Source organism: Parambassis ranga, chromosome 10 (assembly GCF_900634625.1).
Source record: "Parambassis ranga chromosome 10, fParRan2.1, whole genome shotgun sequence".
Taxonomy (NCBI): Eukaryota; Metazoa; Chordata; class Actinopteri; family Ambassidae; genus Parambassis; species Parambassis ranga.
In genome coordinates this window covers 5,466,248-5,487,363 of record NC_041031.1, presented here as the reverse complement: position 1 = coordinate 5,487,363, position 21,116 = coordinate 5,466,248, and the positions used below count along the sequence as shown (strand labels likewise).

The 21,116-nt window shown below is 41.7% G+C and overlaps 3 protein-coding genes across 4 annotated transcripts in view; 1 reads left to right on the top strand and 2 right to left on the bottom strand.

Moving 5' to 3' along the window:
* Nucleotides 1–664: 664 nt before the first annotated feature.
* Nucleotides 665–4,707, top strand: eif1ad (eukaryotic translation initiation factor 1A domain containing). Its single transcript, XM_028416440.1, has 5 exons — nucleotides 665–807; nucleotides 3,000–3,111; nucleotides 3,218–3,326; nucleotides 3,603–3,711; nucleotides 3,817–4,707. Exons 2-5 carry the CDS (start codon nucleotides 3,025–3,027, stop codon nucleotides 4,046–4,048), a joined length of 537 nt encoding a protein of 178 aa, XP_028272241.1. The 5' UTR covers nucleotides 665–807; nucleotides 3,000–3,024; the 3' UTR covers nucleotides 4,049–4,707.
* A 432-nt stretch (nucleotides 4,708–5,139) lies between these two features.
* On the bottom strand, nucleotides 5,140–8,014 carry LOC114442641 (N-acetyllactosaminide beta-1,3-N-acetylglucosaminyltransferase 2-like). Of its 2 annotated transcripts, none has more exons than XM_028416392.1 (3): nucleotides 7,877–8,014; nucleotides 7,512–7,706; nucleotides 5,140–6,883 (listed from the first exon to the last, which is right to left on the bottom strand). In XM_028416392.1, exon 3 carries the CDS (start codon nucleotides 6,877–6,879, stop codon nucleotides 5,521–5,523), a length of 1,359 nt encoding a protein of 452 aa, XP_028272193.1. In that variant the 5' UTR covers nucleotides 6,880–6,883; nucleotides 7,512–7,706; nucleotides 7,877–8,014; the 3' UTR covers nucleotides 5,140–5,520. The 2 variants fall into 2 exon arrangements, with proteins under 2 accessions (XP_028272193.1, XP_028272194.1); XM_028416393.1 differs by having other exon boundaries at nucleotides 7,512–7,703; nucleotides 7,877–8,001.
* Nucleotides 8,015–12,192: 4,178 nt separating this feature from the next.
* The window catches only part of nrg2b (neuregulin 2b), a 31,828-nt gene continuing 22,904 nt past the window's right edge, over nucleotides 12,193–21,116 (bottom strand). Inside the window, exons 6-12 of the mRNA XM_028416471.1 lie at nucleotides 18,554–18,577; nucleotides 16,097–16,199; nucleotides 15,301–15,430; nucleotides 14,583–14,710; nucleotides 13,971–14,186; nucleotides 12,989–13,172; nucleotides 12,193–12,722 (exon numbers count right to left, since the gene is read on the bottom strand). Of these exons, the coding sequence (XP_028272272.1) occupies nucleotides 12,246–12,722; nucleotides 12,989–13,172; nucleotides 13,971–14,186; nucleotides 14,583–14,710; nucleotides 15,301–15,430; nucleotides 16,097–16,199; nucleotides 18,554–18,577 (1,262 nt within the window). The 3' untranslated portion in view covers nucleotides 12,193–12,245. The remainder of the gene's footprint in view (nucleotides 12,723–12,988; nucleotides 13,173–13,970; nucleotides 14,187–14,582; nucleotides 14,711–15,300; nucleotides 15,431–16,096; nucleotides 16,200–18,553; nucleotides 18,578–21,116) is intronic.

Genomic DNA, 21,116 nt, shown 5'->3' with positions numbered 1-21,116 from the left:
GGACACCGTACAGAAAACAAATATCTTGAACGTTGCCCAAGTCGAGAGAAAACTCAATTTCAAATAAAGGAAAAGCAGAGTAGACGTGTGTGGCTACAAAAAAACCATATGATTTATGCTTTTCTTAATTCCTAATACAAGGTTGCAGTAAGTGGTAAATGAGAGTTAAAGTCTAATGCTTAATTTATTATTAAAAAATCTACATGTTAAACAATTCATACTGTAAGAGCCATGTTTGAGTAATTGTAAATAGGTGTCAGAGGCATTAGGGGGCGCTAAAGGAGCGGCGCCCGTGGCAGTGCCACAGGTGATTTAAGTGGGGAAAATTAAAGCATCCGGTGCTGATGAATGGGGAAACAGTTTTTTGACTGTATGAAGATTGCTTTGTGAACGGTATTATGGTATTATTTACGGTATAAATTAAAGTTGAAACTTTAATTTATTTAATCTAAGTCACCAGTTAATAAACCGATATTATTTTACGAAGATAGAATACTGGTTCATTCATTCAAATACACGTCAAACAAACATCGGACACCAGCCGGTAGCTGCATGTATTGGACGTAGTAGCTACACATACATTATATTCTAGTCAATAAAAAAACATGAATAAGCTGTTAGACTTACTTTGAAATTCACGACGCGTTTGACCCCGGAAGTACTGATTTCGCGTCATAAAACACGGGCGCATGTGGTTCGGATGTTTGGTGAAACACCTAGAATATCTTATTTTATAGAGAATCTCTGCCGCCTTTCAGAATCACATTCTGCTTCACAGAGACTCCGAGACGTCCCTCTTTATACAAGGTAGCATCTTAACCTGCTAACGTGGTGTAGTTTTAGGATAGCTAATGTTAGCTAGTTCAGCTAAATTATTCGTACCTGTAATGTGTATATTAAGTTCAGTGAGCATTTCCTTGTTAACGTTTGTAACTATGTCAAGTGTTGTCAGTCACGCAGTCGACACTAAAATATTGAGGTCGCTCAATAAAATGTGCTAATCGATAATGGACTTCAGCTAGCTAGGCTAACCTATCTGTTTTGACCAAGATACTCTTTAACATGGTTTGTTTTTGATAGTGTAACCTAGGCTTGTGCAAAATCGTATCGTGTGCAAATAATCGTCAGAAAAACTGTCACCGATTAATTAATTAATGAACTGATTTGTCCTGTTTAATTTTAATGTTGATATGCACTGCTCTGTGACTTTAAGATACGAACTTTTGAAGGACAAAGTTACTTTAAATGTTTGCTTCATTATTATTTTGAAGCATGTTGATGAAGATTCTCAGTCATCCAGGTCATCATACGTAGAGAAGATTGAAGCAAGGCATTTGGACAAGTAGAGTTTTCTTGAAGACGTTTCGCTGCTCATCCAAGCAGCTTCATCAGTTCTAACTGTTTGGTGGGAAACATGGTTTATATGTGGTTACAGATAAAAAAAACACAGCAATGTGATATATGCAGTCCAGTGCAGTGAGGAATGCTCTGATCTGTACATTGGAGAAACTAAACAACCACTCCACAGAAGAATGGTTCAGCACAGGAGAGCCACCTCCTCAGGACAAGACTCAGCTGTTCACCTCCACCTCAAAGACAAAGGACACTCCTTTGAGGACAACAACGTTCACATTTTAGACAGGGAGGAAAGGTGGTATGAAAGAGGAGTCAAGGAAGCCATCTATGTTAAGCTGGAAAAACCTTCCCTTAACAGAGGTGGTGGCCTCAGACATCATCTGTCTACCACATACAATGCAGTGATTCCATCCATTCCAGGAAGTTTGCACATACTCACAGTAAGAACAAAGGGCTGTCAACCAGTCCCCCTCCGACAGTTTCATAGTCGTTAGCCAGTCGTTAGACACACCTGGCCCAGTCAGCCAGAACATCACAGGTAAGTATGGAAACATTTAGTGCTATTGTTTGTAAGTTTTACCCAGACCCACCCACATAGGTCTGTAACCACATATAAACCATGTTTCCCACCAAACAGTTAGAACTGATGAAGCTGCTTGGATGAGCAGCGAAACATCTTCTAGAAAACTCTACAAGTCCAGACGCCTTGCTTCAATCTTCTCTACGTATTTTGAAGCAGTTTGTGCATCTGTTATCAATATATATTTCAAACATGGTTGGTGCCTAAACACTACTCACCAGCTTAACCTGTTAGAATGAAGGAGTTAACTTGACTGATGATTTGTCTGTATCATTTTAGAACAATGTGGCGATTTAGAGTCAAAAACATGTCAGTGCAATTGTCATCAAATAATCGTCAAATTAATCGTTATCGGCTAAATGCCACAATTAAGCGTGATTAATTTTTTTTGCCAATATCGCCCAACCCTAGGCTAACCTATCTGTTTTGTCCAAGATACTCTTTAACATGGTTTGCTTTTGATAGTGTAAGCTGCTTACAGCAGTGTGGTCTGAACTACTCATGGATTATTAGCACTGGTTTTGATGTGCAGCACTTTCGCAAAGGCAATATACAAGAAGGGACAGAGTCGCCTGTATCTCCTAAGGAGACTCAGTGACGGAGAGGAGGATACTGAGGAAACTCCTCAGTATTCGTAACAACACGTCTCACCCCCTGCACGACACACTGCCGTCCTACAGCAGCACATTCAGCGGTAGACTGAGACTACCGAGGAGCAGCACAGAACGCCACAGGAGGTCCTTCCTGCCAGTGGCCATCAGACTGTATAACTCCTCCCCTTTCTGTAGGGAGAAGAGCTAGATAATCATGTCAGGCATCACTGTCATTCCCTCCACTGGCCTATATTTATGTTTACTTAGCACCTTACATCTCCATATTGTATCCATGTATCATATATTGTGCTCATACTGCGTACTGTACTCTTATTTTGATTATAGTGACACTTATACTCTTATACTCTGTATGTAACTGCATTTAATGTAAATTGATACCTCTGGCACAAGAATTTCCTTCAGGATTAATAGTTTTATCTTATCTTATCTTATCTTTCCTTCTCTCTCAGCTGGTGAAGGAACCTGCAGTCTATAATGTCACAAGCCACCAAACGCAAACACGTAGTCAAGGAAGTCCTCGGAGATTTTGTCACACCCACAGAAAAACAACAGATTGTGAAGGTAAACTTTGTATGAGTGACTCTGTAAGCATGTTAGGAAAACCCATCCACATTTCAGTAGATGTAATATTACATAAAGTAATGTTTCTACCTTTGCACTTTGACAGGTGACTGGCAGCCGTGGTAACAACCTCCATGAATCTATCACAGCTCAGGGGGAGACCTTCCTGGTGAGCATGCCTACCAAGTTCCGCAAGAACATCTGGATCAAGAGAGGTAACTGAAGGAGTGGCTGTTTGTGTTGAGTTGAATGAAAGGTGACGTTTCACTCTGTTCTGGTGGCATGTGTTGCTTCAGAGTTTGTTTCTGAAAACCAGATAAGACCTTAACCAGCACTTGATGTTTACATGTGCAACACCAAACCAAGATACCACAAAAATCCAGTCATATTCAGAATACTAGTGCATAAGTTAATACCTTTAATGCCTTTGATACTTTGCTATTTGGTGCATTTTAACAACAGTATGAATTCTAATGATTTCCTTTTCTAAGGTGACTATGTGATTGTGGATCCTATTGAAGAAGGAGAGAAGGTGAAGGCAGAGATCAGCGTTATTCTCTACAAAGATCACATTCAGTACCTGCAAAAACAGCAGCTCTGGTAGGTGGAAAATCACACAAAGACATACATCATACATAAGTATTCCAATCTGCATTGATTTATTGAGTGTGCTGGTGTGTTTTTTTTTCTACTGACCCTCTCAAGGCCAGACGGGTTCATGGTGGAGCAACAAGCTCAGCACAAAATAAACAAAGAACATGAAAAGGAGGAGGGGGAGAAAGACGAGGACGAGGAAGTCAGCGACTCGGAAGACGATGACAGTGACCTCTTTGTGAACACCAACCGCTGCAACTACCAATACAGTGAGAGTGAAGAGGAGGAGGACAGTGAGGATGAGGAGGAGGACAAAGAGACAAGGACAGAAAATGGTTCATAGCTGCAGCACAGAGGAAACTGACAGTCACGAGTGAGAGTTGTAAAAAAAACGTGGTTTGCTGTCATCACTTACTGACATGGCGATGATCTAATGCAACAACTCCCTCTGGAATTTTTCAGCCTGTTGAAGGACTTTATAATTCCTGCTTGACAAATGTGACAAAAGTGATCGGAAAATGTGACGGAACACATTCCCGCTGTCTTCAGTTCCTGCCAAGAAATGACATTACAATAAAGACCAGTCAGACAGACAGCAGAGCCTTCAGTAGACGCAGTCAGGACACACAGAACATTGGCAGGGTACCGTTATATGCATTCATCCTTATCTGTAGAACAAAATAAAATCCACTCAAAAAGAGGCACCACTCAGAGTTATTAACAATACATTAATGTGTGTTAGTTGCTGGTTTGGCAAGTTTGTGGGATGTATCCTCAGTGTAGGAGGTATCACACACTGGTCTTACTGGTTTCCTAACAAGCTGGTCCATTACCACCCTTTCACTAAGACAACATGAATACATCTCAAATGGATGCATGAAGACGCTTTAGTTTCCGCTGAGCTTTTTGTACAGTCTGTGACTGCTGTTTCATATCTTGTTTTATTGTTTTGGAAAATAAATGATATGGGCTCACTATCATTCACATCTCCCACCGACATAATTCACAGTCCTGGATGTATTTCTTGTGTTATTGAAATGTGGCAGTGAAATATATAAAGTATGTCATGTTACTCCGCCGCTTTCATCCTAATTCCAAACATAACTGTCCTGTCAGCAGGACTGGTTCAACTGGAACCTCCACCCCAGGTAAAATTGCTCATCAGTCAGACACCATGCGTCAGAGGTACCGTTGCTGTATTCAACCATGTTTAAGAGCCAAAAACAACACCATCATGAATAATTGAGATAAATCATGTATCAATTTTACAGCTTCAGTTTTATTACATTTGTAATTGTATTTCAATATCTATAAAAACACATAAAAACATTCTAAACATGTAGTATCCACTTAAGGTAGTATCATGTAGTATCCACTACCAAGGTAAACAGGACTGTTTATTGTGAGCTATGCTGGTTTGTTGAATTTTTTCTAAAGTGATGTCCAAAGTTGTTTTTCTTGTATTTTTTTTTTCAAACTCCACCTTAGTGTTAGGCTTAAGGTGGAGTTAGTAGTAGATGTCCAAGTATGAGCTTCAACAAAACAGAATGTAGAGACCTTGGTTGGATTGTCGTCAGGAATCAGAACTCATTTATCCCTTATTGAGAAATGAAAGACACAGATGCATTTTACAATTGAAACGGTTTCAACAATGTTAAATATAAATACAGTCAGTGGATCCTACGCACTGTAAAAGGCTAAAACACATTTTCTTTGTATATAATGTTTAGTAAAGAATGTTCAGTTTCACATTCTTTGATGTCACTACAGGCACTTTGTGCTGTAGTAAAAACAGCACATCTTGGACATCTTGTCTCAACTCCTCAGGGGGACGTCTTTACACTGTGTCAGGGTGCTGTGTATGTCTTCCCACAGTTGAATCACCTGGTTCGGGCTTCGTTTGTGGACCAGTAGGATTGTATGGTATGCGCACTGAGCGTCCTCTTCATATCCGGGAAAGTCAAATGTGAGGAAGGCTGGGTGGTGACCAGGTTGGGCCTGAAGCCGGAGCATGCACATCCCTACGTAGACGTCGTCGATGGGGAACAGGTGAATTCTTTTAGATACCTGGTACAGGCGTTTGGTCAGCAAGCCTGAGTACACCACTCCTCCTCCGCCTGCGTATGCTGGATAGAACCCGCTGTAGAAGTTGTCTGGGATGTAGTACTTGGATCTGGGGACACGGTTTGGATTAGCTACTCCTATGAGATTTCCAACCATAAAATCCTGCAAGGTCATATGTGCCTGTGGCTTCTTCAGCTGGTGCTGGAGGTAGGTGATCATTTTTGGAGTGTTGACAAAGACGTCATCGTCTCCCTTAAAGACAAATTGAACTCTACTGCAGGAGACCGAGAACCACTTCCAGAAGAGGACATCTTTCAAGGTGAGGTTGAAAAATGTGTCCTTAAAGTCCCACTGCAGAAGGTCTCCATAAAGTTTATTCTCTTTCTTCAGTATCTCGGATAGATCCGCTCCAAGCTCCTGTGCATCTTCTTTGCCCAGCAGGAAGATCCTGCGAACGTATCCTCCAACCTCTTCTTCTTTTTCACTGCTGTTGCCTATTTTATGCCCTGTCACCCATCCTTCTCGGGCCCAGGTCTGTCGAAGGGCCTGACGATTCTTAAAGTTTGCCTCTGATGTCTTGACAGCGAAAAGAAGCAGAGGTGGCTCCTTTTCATTTTCTGCTTGAGCTCCACATGCTCCATTCGGCCTGAGGATTATTGGATAGTCCCTATTTAGCATGTAGCTTGCAAACTGCTGCACTGTTTGTGGCATTTTATCAGTGGTTTTCTTCATTTCATTTGAGTGGGTAACTTCAAAGAAACTCTGTTTTAGTAGGGAATCAAAGTTCCTGGTCTGTGATCCTCTTCTGTCATTGCCAGGCTGCAGCATGGGGTTGAAATGACGATCAACTTTCAGCTGAAGATTGTTCCAAAAGGCATCTCTGTTTGGTCTCAGATCCCAGAAAGTTTTGGGGAATGCAGCAAAGCTTTTATTATTTAAAGTTCCTCGGGCCACAAAATGTTCAGTCTGTGGGATGAACACGGTGCTGACTATGGTATTCATGTTCATACACACAATTAAGCCAAAGACGAAGAACAGCACGACCAAGCAGATGCATGGTGCACACACACAGATGAACACGTTACGCCAGCGACAGTGACACTGGGCCATTGATCTGCAAATGTACAAAGAGTACAGTGAGTCAAATCCTAAATCTGTCTGACAATAAATGAGTAGTGTGATTACAAACATTATTATTATTATTATCATAACACTGTCATAGCTAATATGCATCACAAACCTTTCAAACACAATGATCTACTGCATCCAAATTTTTATTGATGAATCACATTTCTTACTATTTATGAGCATAATTTTGATGAGATCCCTGATCAACTACAAAAATCTACCTTAAAGAATATAGGAAAGAACATACAATGTTCAAAAGTTTGGGATCACTTGGAAATGTCTTATTTAAAAAAAATGTTTTTTTTCAATGAAGATAACGTTAAAGTAATCAGACATACAGTCTAGACATTGTTAATGTGGTAAATTACTATTCTAGTTAGAAAAGGCTGATTTTTAATAGAATATATACAACGGTATACAGAGGCACTTTTCCAGAAACCATCATTTCTATGTTCTAATGGTACATTGTGTTAAAAAGGCTAGAAGAAAACTCCTGTGAAATTATTTTAGCACAGCTGAACTGTTACGCTGATCAGAGAAGCTGTAGAACTGGCCTGGTGACCCCAAACTTTTGGCTTGTAAGTATAAATAAGAAGAGTCAGCAGTTTTCTTACCTGTCTTAAAAGAAGTCACCCAATACTCATCAACTAGCTGGTAGCGAGTTGATTCTGGAATCTGATGGTCCCACAGAAGAAACCTTCCCTTTTACAGGTGTAATCAAGAGAGTCAGTGTTGTGGGTTCTTTCTACCTCATTCGTCTGACGTGGTGCTGAGCACACTCTTAGGCATGTGCACAAGAAGCACACCTACTAACAGGCAGAGAGAGAGAGAGAGAGAGAAAGTGACAACAAACTCACCAAAATCTACAAAGCCACCACCAAGACAATAACGACAGATAAATTATATTACATGAAATTCATTAGCCAAACATATGTTTGGGATAATAATGTTGTCTTATTTGATTATGAATAAAACCTACCTGAGATTGTCACTTAAGTAAAAAGCATATACAGCAAAAACACTGGAATTCATAGCCCTGTAAAGTCCACCTAAAGATCTGCTGACACATAATGCCAGAAGGAAACCTGCACAGCACTGGTGCAGCAGCTCATTAACATCTACTTTTCAACACTGAAACTATCTTACCTGCTGAACAGGTGGATGAGCAGACCCCTCCCACTGGATCCCGAGTGACAACACTCAGAGTCTCATCTCCCTTCAGGCCTTGCGCATATCTGGTCAGACAGGAACTGCAGAGAGAGAGAGACTCTGCTTGGGACACCTGGAAACTGTGTTGCAACATTTGTGGTAACAAAGAAGCCTGTGTTAACTGGAAAAGAGGAATGATTGACTGATGGCACATAGACACAATATATTTTAAACACTGGCTTCAACTGATAGATTCACTTTGTCATGTATATATTACAACACAGAACACACTGTGCTCTCACAAACACAAAGAGAGAGAGAGAGAGTGTTTGTTTTATTTGTCTTGTATTCAAACTGTACTGGTGTTGTGTTGGGATGCAGCAGGTGTTATATAAAAAGTAATATTGGCATCAGAACCAACTGAGCATTGACTAGCAGGTAAGAAGCCAGACTGCATTCCTTCAATGTTTAAATTTCAATGATGTTTGAATTATTGGTTGAATTCCAGTACAGGAGAAACCTGTCTTCTGCAATTAGGTGGAAAAAAATGAGTTGAACAATATCAACATATTATCTAAAAAATCACCACCCTGAATCGCCATTGGAACTGTGTTTTAGACAATCCTAATTAAGATGCAGCTGCTCCACTGATCGTGAGCAATTATAAAAGTACTGATGATAACTAAAACTAATGAATGCTAAAAAATATATATAATATAATAATATTGTGCAAATAACCCAGCATGTACTGAATCAATTCACTTCCTTTATACAGAAAAAGTAGGTAAGCATAACCATAAAGTCACAATCCTAAGAAAACAGTTGTTTTTTTAACCCTTGTCCTCTTCAGTGAGAGAAATATTGTACACCTGGAAAAAATAGCTCAGTATAAATTCCATAAGTCAGAAAGTGAGGTACTGCAGTCAACAGGAAACCCCTGTAAAGTCACCATCCTTTCACCACAGCAGAGACAACTGGTCCCTGAAATGTGAAATGTTACATTAACTGGCAGCATTTTTAGTCTCCTGGGTATTTTTTTTTAAAGCGTTGTATTGATGATACATTGGTATTTGCTATAAGTAACAAGGCAGAGTAACAGCAGACATTGTGGCTTGCAGTAATTACGACATGATGAACAACATGTTTTTACTAAATTTTAGTGGCTAACAGACTACAGACAGCATCATTCTTGGTTTAACTTCAAATTAAGGGGGGGGGAATGATGCCATCTAGTGTTACCATCTCCAATGTCCAACTAAGGGGTCATGAATAATGTAACTAAAGCAGCACGTTAGAAAGATGACAGGACTGATTCAAAATGGTAGGAATAAAGTTTTATTTTTCATATGAAGGGGTGGTTTTGGATTTTTCTTCTTTTACAAGTAGTATGTTTTTGATAAAACTTGCAAAAAATCGTCTAGCATATTCCAAGAATAATGGACATGAAGAGAAAGGGGATTTATTGCTGAATGTTAAAATGAAGACACATTTTTATTTTATTTTTTTTTTCACCGAGTGGAAAAACGATTTGCTTGCTGCTTTTTCCATGCACCCAACTACCAGTACCACTAGGACATGCAGGGGAGAGGAGAGAAGAGGGGAGGCAGGGGAGAAGGAAGAGGAGGAGAGGGGAAGGGGGGAGGTAAAAAAGACGAAGGCAAACTGCTCGACAAACAAACATGGAAGGGCTTGTGTGTGCGTGTTTGTGGTATGTGAAGGTTTGTGTGTCTGTGTGTGCTTCGTCATGTATGATGTTGCATGTGTGAAATGTGTGTAAAATGTAAAAAGACGGGTGGGGAAGTGCAGGGTGAGGAGAGAGAGAGAGAGAGAGAGAGAGAGAGAGAGAAGGTGGGGTTGTTAACAATTCATCTAGCTCTAGAAGCACACTATCCTCACTTGCATTATTTCCACATTGCAAATCCCAGTTTGATTACAGTGATAGTCAGACAAAGTTATCCAGACCTTTGGGTCATGTACCCAAATAATATTATTATTATATACTTCTAGTTATGATCCCCCTGAATCTGAAGGGGTTTGTTGTCGTTTATAAGATACTTTTTAAGTGTGAGAACCATGCATCGCCTGCGTGGAAAGAAAACAAAAAACAACTCTACTTATTGGAAATGAACTCTAATAGGGACACATATTGTATCTGACACAATTACCATTGTCCTCAGTGAGCTTGAAGGGTCTCTAAACCTGATGTTTATCCAAAGTGGAAGAGTTTCTGACATGATCAGCCTACTGGTTAGTGTGCTGTGTTTGGTATACTTGTCTGGAAATGGGGCTTAAATTCATCTGCTAGTTGCTTCTGAAAGTCAGTAAGAGGGTGAGGAAGGCATGAAGGTGAGGGGGGAGGGGGTTTGACGTGTGGGGTGGGAAGGGTTTGACAGAGACAAACACATAACAGATCATTCAGTCAATATGACCAAGCAAAAATTGATTAAAAGGTATAGGAATGCAAATCAAGGATGCAGTAATCAGGAACATCATATACCACCATTTGGCTGTGAGATAATTAGAACACTTCAGCGGTGTGAACCCGCACGCAAGCGATTATTTCTTCTTTTTCTTTCCCCCCCTTTAGAGCTGTGCCATTGCTAGTGTGGTGAAACGTGGTGGCGATTCTACGGGCCCCGCGGCTGAGGGGAGGGAGGGCCTGAAAAGAAACGTGAGAACCCAGAGCTATACCCTCCTCTCAGAGGGTGAGGGGTTGGGGTTGGGGGGGCAGAATTCCTAGGTACACCCCTGCATCAGAGCAAACATGTGGTCTCTGCACATTTTTTTTTTCATCATCACCATCATCTTTGTGATTCACACACAACTACACACACATGCCCACAAACACCCAAACCTTTTGAAGTAATAAAAAAAGAAATCAATCTCCCTTCTGATTCCAAAACGCTCCCTTTATCGTGGCCATAAGTGAACGCATCATTACCTGACGGACAGAAAAGAAGGAGAGTGAGGGGATGTGCATCTGGCCTGCGGACTGAACTGTGACTGAGATGACGTGCTTTCTCTGCTCTGAGTCTTTTGGCTGTGATGTGATGGGGAAGTCCTGAGACACAGTGCGGCTCTAAGCTGCTGGCATAGGAAACGGGTGGGCTAGGCAGTCCACAGGAGGCCAGAGTCAGGCTGGATTACAACTGGATTGGTTAGGTTCGGTTTGGATCGGCAGCTCCCTGGCCAATGACTGCTCACGTAGGGAGGTTCTTACAGTGCAATGGAGCTTTTGGCAGCGTGAGGATTGGTGAGAGGAGCATGTCAGTCAAACAAGAGACCACACCCTCCGAGGTCAACAGAGGCGCCAAACAAACAACGAGTTTTCATGAAGACTGCGTACAGTCATGCACACACACATGCGTGCAAACACACACACACACACACGCACACACACACACACACACACACACTGCAACCACCAACAATGTCATGGCAGCACCCTGAACACTTACACAGGAATCTGGAGTCCCTCAACAGCTCCCTAACACTCTTACCTTCACAGAAATAACAACAAATGACTGACAGGCAGCGAACGAGGACATAAATGACTGATGTGTGTTCGCCCAAGAAAGCTACCCTACACATCCGGTTGCGTCAGTGACTAAATGTCCCTGTGAAACAAGCGCATCGCGTGGATCATACTTATGTAAACAGACACCTTTTACACAGGAGGAATCAAATATTGCATGATGACATAATCAGATCACAGTTCAAAAAGAGGAAGATCCCAAATAAGAGAAAAAAAACAAAGCAAAAGGAAGGAAGAGGGTTGGTCTCTATAAAAACGAGGAGTCTTTATAAGAAAGGCTACAAAAACTCAATGGGACCTCCGACTTCAGCATACAGCAAAAGGCACCACAATATTATTCTATTTATCTAACTTGTGAAAAAATTGGCACGTAATTCTCTTATTTTTTCTTCTCTCATAATGCTGTAAATCAAAAAACTTTACATATAAATATCCCCCCATTATAAAAAAAGTCTTTGCTGTTAGCTAGTAGACAATTTTTGCTGAAATGAAAATAAATATTTCATTTGTTTAGAATATCTGTCTGTTATACAAAATAAAAATATTTCTCCTAGGTGCAGGTCTCTAGTCCACTGGTTGTGTGTAAGAGGAAGGGGAGTGTGTGAGGTGGAGGGGGTGGAAGGTGGCAGGGGTGTATGGGTGGGTGTCAGAGGGAGGTCGAGTCTTAAAGGGGCATGTTGTCAGCCTTGGAGCGCTGTGACTGGGAGCTGCGGCTTTGCCCATTGCTTCGTGTCCCCGGCCGACTCAGCCCACGGTGAGTCCGTGTGTCCGCACCAGATGATGAACGGAAACCCGGGACAGTTAGAGGTGGGTCCACGTTCATGTTCTGCATACTAAGGAAAGGCGTGCTCTCCCCATGAGCATCCTCTTCCTCCTCCTCCTCCTCTTCCTCCTCTGACTGGCTGAAGCTCTGTGAGCTGTAGTCCCGTACACCCGCTGAACGCTGGGAGATGTGTCCATTGAGGCGGTTGCGTCGTAGGCGGCGCCTGCTCCGAATGGGTTCCCTTGAAGACGCATACTCCTGCGTCGTCTCATAGGCCTCATCGTCAGGGAGACGGTAGGGGCTGGACGGTAGACTTCCTGTGCTCTCCGTCAGGTAGGGTCGCCGTGGACGCCGGGGCTGCCTGTATAAACTTCCATCCTAAAGATAAGCAGTGAAAGACATCACCTTTAGACCGTGTACCACAATACATCAGGAAAAAAAATTCTGCTGCGAAGATACTACCAAATGTGATTTTTGTTTTTTAGTGAAGAACAGGACAGGAGAAGAGCACAAAAGGAGACTATCTAGTAAGTTCATCTATTAATCCAAAAACATGACCCCTAACAAATGTAGGCTACTAAATATCTTCTACCTATGGCTGGTGTTAATGCACTGTACGTGGACTAAATGTATATTTTGCCTACATCTGGGCATCGTAAGAGCGGCTGGTCGTCATCTCTGTGGTAGGCGGCAGCAGCAGGGGGGAGGGAGAGGGCGTGGCTTGTGTTGGGCGAGGTGATCTGGAAGGTGGGTACCTGGGGTGGCAGCGGGGGGTAGTGGAACTCCACTGGAGACAAGCGTGCCGGCGTGGTCAGCGCAGACACGTACCTGGATGAGTAAAGACAGATGGTGATTTTTACAGTGTCTTTGACACGACTGTCTGACAAAGCTCACACAGCAGTGTTCACAAAAAATATATTACTTTGAAAATATTTTGACAGGTGACAATATGAACACTGCAGTAAACAATCTGTTTTTATTGCTACTGTGTTTGTTACAAACTGTGAGACAAGTTGCCTGTCTATCAGAGGACTAACCATTTATAAAATTTAAGTCGGTCGACTGTGGAAATAATCAACATGGCTGATCGTGAGAAGCTTTTCTTGGGACAGGCAGCTCATCAACCATTGCACAATATTATGAAGGAGGCTTAACAACACGTTTAAGAGGTGTATACCGTCTACCATGTACCTTTAATGTTAACTGAAGGGCTGTCTGCCCTGTAGGTCTTCACACTGTGGGAGGAAACATGCAAACACTAGACAGAAACACTGCAGCCCGGTGGCTCAGGTGCCCATTCACCTTTTTGCCACAAAGTATTTACTGCTGAGCCACTCAATCAAAACATTACAATAGGGTTATGACTGTAGCTGGGTTGTTATTGCGGATTTGGAATTGTGGCAACTTGACAGTAGTTTGGAATTGACAGAAGTCCACGTTTATGTGCCATGATGTCTATGACTGCACATTAACAGTGTCATGGTGAAGCCGTCCTTCAAACATTAACAATCTACTCCCACTTGGGGTCGCCAGAGAGTAAAGGGGCCTGGTATGACAAAAAACACAACTAAACCAAAGTGTTGTCAATGAGCAAACCACCATCACTCCTGCTGTCACTGCCTCTACCTGTCACTGTGAGGTGAGTCTCTTAGAGAGTCGTAGGAGTCCCCATACTGCATTCCTGGCCCGGACACATCAGTGCAGCCCCAGTGAGCAGCCCTCCTCGCCATGCATGCAGGGCTGCTGCACTTACTGGTTCCTACAGAGCTGGAGAGCCCACCTGACTGGCAGTCTGAGTTCATACTCTCTGTTCGCTCCATGCTCCACGTCTGCTCCTCATGTCTGCAGGTGTGGGTGTCAAAAGAACAAGTTTAAAAGGTTACAGCAGTGCTGAGGGGTCAGGGGGATACTGAGAGGGAATAAATGTTAAGCAGTGCCAGTAATTATGTTAACATATCACGGCCGAATAAAGGGCCTTGATGCACTTCAGTTCTGTGGCTAAGAGGATGGATACAGGTTAGGCGTAAAACTACAGCCAGCTAGATTAAGTAAAAAGATGAGTAGTCATGCAAATATGGAAATACATGCTGTTACAACAGACAGCTGTGAAGAGAACAGTTCTACACGGTGGTCTGTGGGACTGACTCTCCTTTTAAAGGAAGCCCCTACTGGCCACCATTCGTCAGTATTGCACAACACATTTTCTCTCTTTAGAGACATCCAGACAAACAGGTCTACCTGGAAGCATGTGAGGCAGTAGTAGAGTGGTGCGAGCGGGTCGACATTCGACTTCCTGCATAGTTTCCTGCACCCTCAGCTCCATGGCTGATCACACACTCTGTTGTAGGGACACTCTTTGAGATGTACTGCAAAACACACACACAAACAGACACACACATTTCATTACTTTTATGATAACTTCATCTTCACCCTGTGCCTGTGATGCCTTGTCTTTTATATTTCCAACTAGATGGCTGATATTTTCTGTCTCTTCATTGTCAGGGGATCACACAAATGTTCTAGAACTGCTCTGAAGGCTACAACTTTCTAGATGGAGTCCCAGAGCTAAACAAACTGTATCCATAATTCCACATGAAGCAGCTGAGGCTTTCTTTCTGTGTAGTTTGCTCAGGTGCAGCTGACATCCAGTCCTACTGTCTTCTTATTCTCTTGTCACTGCTTTAGCATTAATGAATATTCGAGCGTACTCTGAGCACCCTGACACCAAAATCCTATTTATAGGATAGTTATATTTAATTAAAAGCAGTGCTATGATTTTATTTGAGAAGATGCTGTGGGCTTGATAGAGATTATAAAATGAGGGTTTTTTAATGATTGTTAGCTTAAAAAGCTAAACATTGCAGTCTCTTGCCACTATCTGACTGTGTATTTATGTTTGCCTTAAGAGCAACTCTTCAGTCTGCTTCTGCTGTGTGTTGCTGCACTTTGGACTCACGTCAACCATGGGGATCTCCTCAGGACCGGGCCCAGGGTGGTTTGGCCCATTGGCCAACATGCGGTTTGGCTGCTCCACACACTGATTCTGGTTTTGGTGTAGGTGACTATGCATCTTCTTCCTCTGTTTCCTGGAGGAGTGGTGATGATGAAGAAACAAGAAGTGACAGAATTGATTATTTCATTTGTTCTTTTCCTGGATTTCACTCATCACATGATTATAAGATGGTCATGGCAACATTATTAATGCTAGTATTTTTGCCTTCACTTGTCACAAAGTGACACTAGCTCTACAGCAATAACACTTTAATAATAAAGTTCTCTTTCGGTTCTGAGGGTTCTGAGGTACATGAGTTTGAATGTTTAAAACACACAAATCCAATCGGTTTCTTTAGAGAGTACGTTGTCTTCTAAACTCACTTGTGACCCTTTGGAGAGAAAGGTAACCAAATATCATGTGATACAGTTCATAGCGACTTTGGTCAATGTGTCAAAATTACCTGCTGACATATATCAAATGTAAAAAAGTAAAGAAACAAAATAATGTCAGATTTAGTTGCGATTGTTTAAAGTCAGCACAGAAACTCAATACAGTGGCATAATTATTAAGAATTAATTCATTAATTATCATACTGCCTTCTTAGATTGTTGTGACAGTTACTAAGGAAATGGATCAACGTACATCCTTCCCTGGTATCAAAAGGAAAAGAAACAGCTAATTACAATCATTTTTTAAGGGAGGTTAAATTGAGCCTTCCATAACAGGAGGATCATTTATCTTTTTTTCAAAGACATACTTGGTTTTGCAGTAAGCCACCACACAAACGATGCCAACCACTAACAACGCCACACAGATGCCTGTGATCGTCAGCACCCGCCTCTGGTAGAGCTCCTCAGCCTCTGTGGAAGCAAACACACACACACACACACACATGCACACACACATTCATGCAGAAAACAGACAGAAATATGCACACACACACACACACACATACACAGCATGAGTGCTACTCCATTGATGGTAACTACAGAAACAGTTTCCTCACTATCATCTGCTGCCATCCTATCCCCTGTGCTGTCTGTGCAACAGCTCCTGCCATCATGTCACATGCCGTAAACCTTTAACTGTACTGCAGTCATACAGAGCTACTACAACAGTGAACTAGTTCTACAGTTTCATAAACATGATGATGAAAAGCAGAGATGTAAACCTACATCCTGACATTGACTTCCTGCTGTCCCAGTGCAAGTGTATTTACAATGGACATGGGGATGTTATGCTACAGATGACACTGGAAGGGATATGACCACATGCCTGTATAGATGGAATCAACAAAAGACAAGTCGTCCAGGTGAGGGAAAAAATAAAAAAAAACACACACACATACACAAAACACTGTTCAAAGTGTTAACAGCACAGTGGCCTGAGAGAAAGAGTCAGAAAGATGTTTAATATGTATGTTACTACTGTTCTTGTATGAGCTGGTAATGTTTATCTGTGGGGGGCTGGCACTTTACAAGATGTGACTTCCCACTTTAAATTAAATAGTAACTTGGCAGGCTGAAAAGCAGCGCTTGGCTGCCCTCTAATGGGTGTGACGTGAAGCACGCCCAACAGTGATGTCACAATGTACTGAAGTGCACCTCTACCTCATAGAAGCAAAGCTTTTCAATGGTGTTCAGCTATTATTTGCACTGAAATATGAAGTGATCTAAGTCCGATTACTGTAGCTACAACATTTGGTGAAATAAAACCTGGAGAATGCTGTTGTGTTATAGCACTTTTGCAAAGACATTTATCAGATATTATCAGATGTGATATTTAAATGGTAATAACAGTTTTAGCCTATATTGTTACTTTGCTGCACGTGTTTGTGCCATAGCAAAATGTGGACCACACTGCACTTGATCAACATGTTTGTGGTGACACTGTGTTAATACTCCGTCCACTGCAAATCAAATTTTAGGGCCTGCTGCGGTGTAACACTTTGTGTCAGCACAGTAAGCGCAACGACACGATGACCGAGGGAGCATCAGACAGAACAGATTAAGAGGGGAGAAGGGAGGGAATAACAGCAGAAAAAAAGAAAAGTGGGGAGGAAGGAGGAGCAGAAGGAAAAAACAAAGAGGGAGAGGAGAGAGGGGGCTGAGCGGGGAGCAGGAGCAGGTCCAGGAGAAGAGCCCCGGGGAGAAACAAATCCCCAGGTGCCAAAGACTGACCTGACTTTGTCCCCTTATCAACTAACTGGATTATAGAGGTCCTTGGAATGTTTGCTACGGCCAAATTAAAGCCCCCACAGGCTAGCAGTAACATTCCAATGTCCCACAAATATTTGTTTGTTCAAACTTTAGACTCAAACTAATGCCGACCACTTAACACATTGGTACCTATGAAACAGAAGACCGGCCATGTATCTACGGTTCTTCAACACGTTGGTTGTTAAATTAAAAACTAATCGATGACATCACCTTTCCCCCAGCCCCCTTCGTCAAAGAAACTCCAGACCACTGAGAGGGGAGGGAAGACGGCGAGGGAGGTGAGGAGGAAGAGTCTCTAAATAAAGGGCCTCTGTAGGGACTGACAAGCCTAGGAGAGCCTTGGCCGACATTGTGTGTGTGTCACAGGGTACTGATACAGAAAGGCAAAGGGAAATGGAAAGGCAAGCTCGTTGGCACAGCAGAGCCAACAGCAATCGTGATTTAGGACAGGCGAGCGCTCGACTCTGACACCGAGTCAATCAAGGGCATAATAATAAGCACAGACTATGTGGTCAGGCCTTTCGCTTGCTTTTGGCAGGGCTTTGCAAAAATACTCGCAGCTTGCATGTTTTTATTCGACAGGCTGCTCAAGCCAATATGCACATTGCCAAAGCCCAGAGGACAAGCCAGATACTTGTATTTATTGATGGTGTGATTTTTGGACAAAGAAAAGACTTTTTGCTCCTATACGGTGTCCAGATACACACAACTCTAACCTGCTATGACATTATGTTATTGTCCACCTATGCTCTTTATTATTTTTTTTAAGTATCCCTTCTCAGTTAATTTCCTTCTAATGAGAAGAAGAAGAGTGCATGCAGAGAAGGGAGGTTAGGTGTCCTCAAACCAGGTTAGTGGGTAGGAGAAAAAGGAGGGACAAGTTGAGAGAGACCCAGTTGTTGTTTTTAGAAAGAAGATGGCACAATAATGTGTGACTGTGAGAGGATCTTGGCACACCCTTTAAGCACAGCAAAATGAATAATAATGTTCCATACCTATAAATTCATTTCTGAGAAGCTCTGCCAGCGCAGAAGGTTGTCATGGTAAAAAGAAAGAGACAGATAGGGTCAGGTGTAATGTCCACTTTGGAGCAGATTAATAATTTCCATGTGCTGTATATGCTGTTATATAAGTTATATATTAGCGCTGTCAGTCATAGTGGTTGACTTGTGTACCGTCCAGTAACAGACAGACAACTCAGACAGCCTCAGCTCTGTGACCCCCAGAAATGACAGGAAAAAAAAATAAATAAATAAATAAATAAAATAAAACCAAACTGAAATTAAAAGGGAGAAAATGAAACAAACGAAAGAAGGAAAGAGTAACCAGCAGGCGGGAAAAAGCATGCAGAGACAGAGTCAGACAAACAAAGACAGCAAGACAAGAAGCCACATCACTTACTGCTATATTTACTAGACCTCATTTCTGGAGTAAACGACATCGGACAGAAACAGAAAATAAAATAATAATAAAAAGTCAAAAGGAAACAAAACAAGAAAACAAAAGATAAAAAGCAGTGAGTTACTCTCCAACATAAAAACACAGTACAGTCAATGAGGCTGGCACAGCAAATGGGGGTGGGTGCTGTAACTCGTTTGACTAATGGCAATGGTGTGCCTTTGTATTGATCACAGCATACCTCTTGTATAGCACTTCGTCCCACTACTGCTGTGTACAGCTATTATAACCTTTCATGTAATTTACAGAGAAATCATCTCAGCATTCCCAATTGCCATGGCTTCACATGCATTAAAGAGAGGAACAGTAAGCCAATGTCCTGCCCGCCCTAACCGTTCCCTCACCATCACAATGCAACACAAAAGCACAGATATCAGCGTCCAGACGAGGCTTGATGATGGGGTCAAAAAAAGTAGACATTTACAGTACAGTGTAACATATTAGGATGTAAAAACCTGTTTAAAATTGACATTATTCAGAGTGGAAACTTCTATTCTGGACAAACAGCAAAGCAAGACAACATGGCGCGAGGCAACAGTGTTTAATCCCTGCTCCGTCTCTCTGTTTATGTGATTGCTTGGACAGCAACGTCACAGCGACAAAGAAAAGTTTTTATTCTTTCGTGACAAAATATGTTTCAGTACCACTGCCCATGCAATCACAGAGAGCGACAAAACACACCCCATTTGCATCCTTATGACTTAAAGGAGTAGTTCAACAGTTTAGGGAATCCACATATTTGCTTTCTTGAAGCCTAAAAGAGTTGGTTTTATGCTAAAACTGGTTCGTTTGGTTCGCCTCTTACTATTAGTGACATAACATATTCTGTAACATGAACATGAATGTAGGCAAGATAGCTGTTTCCCTTCGTTTCTAGGATTTCTACAAAGCTGTCTTCCTAAACTCACACAACCTATGGTGGAGCTAGGCTAAGACTTTAATTTTAGAAATATTTTACTATGAAATGCACATATGATGTTTATCAGTTTAAAAGATAATTTTGTAAGTCAGGAAAATTACTTGTGTGAAATGCTTCCAATAAAGCAAGGACAATAATGACGCCACTACTACACCTGGCTGACTACAAAGTTTTAGGCTCTCTATGGACATAAGATGGTATCAGACCTCATGTTCTTAGAACAGGAATTTCCCAAAAATGTCAAACTATTCCTTTGTTTCTTTGTGATTGTGATATTTATTATTTAACATATAAGAATTCCACCCTAACACAAAACAACTCATATTCCATATATTAAAAAAATCGATCAGATGATCCATGGATGCTCAGAGTGAAAACAGCAGGCAGAATTTGTCTCAATGTCTTAGCTCAGGAGAGATTCGCCTGACATGATATCAAGAAATTTATTGGAAACTCGGTTAAATAACTATGAGTGATGCTTTCAAATCTCATTACCTGAGGACTTGAAATGTGCAACATAATGTGGCTCTTAATCTTATTCTCATTCACTTGCCAAATTGTGTTGGATTTTGGACACACTGTTGTGTTTGTAATGGCTGGCAGCTGTCCAAGCCAATGTCAGAAGGACTTATATTGTCCATCTAAAGTCTTCAGCGTTCAGTCCTGCTGGTACTCCCAAAATGAAAACTGATTAAAGTATTTAATTTTTGTTTAAATCTAATCTAACCTCTATCCACTATGATTTGTTTGTTTTTGTTTTTTTTTACTAGCACCCATGGACCATCTCCAAAGAAAAGTGTGTCAATGAAAGCAAATAACTTCAACCTCCTGTATTGCTTATAGTGTAAATGTCTCCCCTGATTCTTTTAATGCAATTTCTAGTCTTTTAATTGAAATTATGGAACCTTTAATATAAATGGTTGCTCATTGTGTTTCTCATTGTGTCAATTCTGGGACTTGTACTCAAATTTGTACTAAAAAGTTGAACTGGAGTGAGAAATAAAAACTTTTTTTAGATTGGTTGTTTCTGGTTACCAGAGGAGCACCACAGAGGAACCAGGGGAGACAGGGAGAGGAAGGAGTGGACACAGAGGCATGCAAACACACACTCACACACCTTACATAAGACAGAACAGGTATGCAAACACACACACACACACACACACACAGAGCTCCCTCCA

Bases quoted from the DNA above. Each gene is read 5' to 3' on its own strand.
- eif1ad (XM_028416440.1), top strand. From the start codon at position 3,025: ATGTCACAAGCCACCAAACGCAAACACGTAGTCAAGGAAGTCCTCGGA. The intron at 3,112-3,217 runs GTAAACTTTGTA...GCACTTTGACAG, and splicing joins AAAAACAACAGATTGTGAAG to GTGACTGGCAGCCGTGGTAA. The intron at 3,712-3,816 runs GTAGGTGGAAAA...GACCCTCTCAAG, and splicing joins CTGCAAAAACAGCAGCTCTG to GCCAGACGGGTTCATGGTGG.
- LOC114442641 (XM_028416392.1), bottom strand. From the start codon at position 6,879: ATGGCCCAGTGTCACTGTCGCTGGCGTAACGTGTTCATCTGTGTGTGT.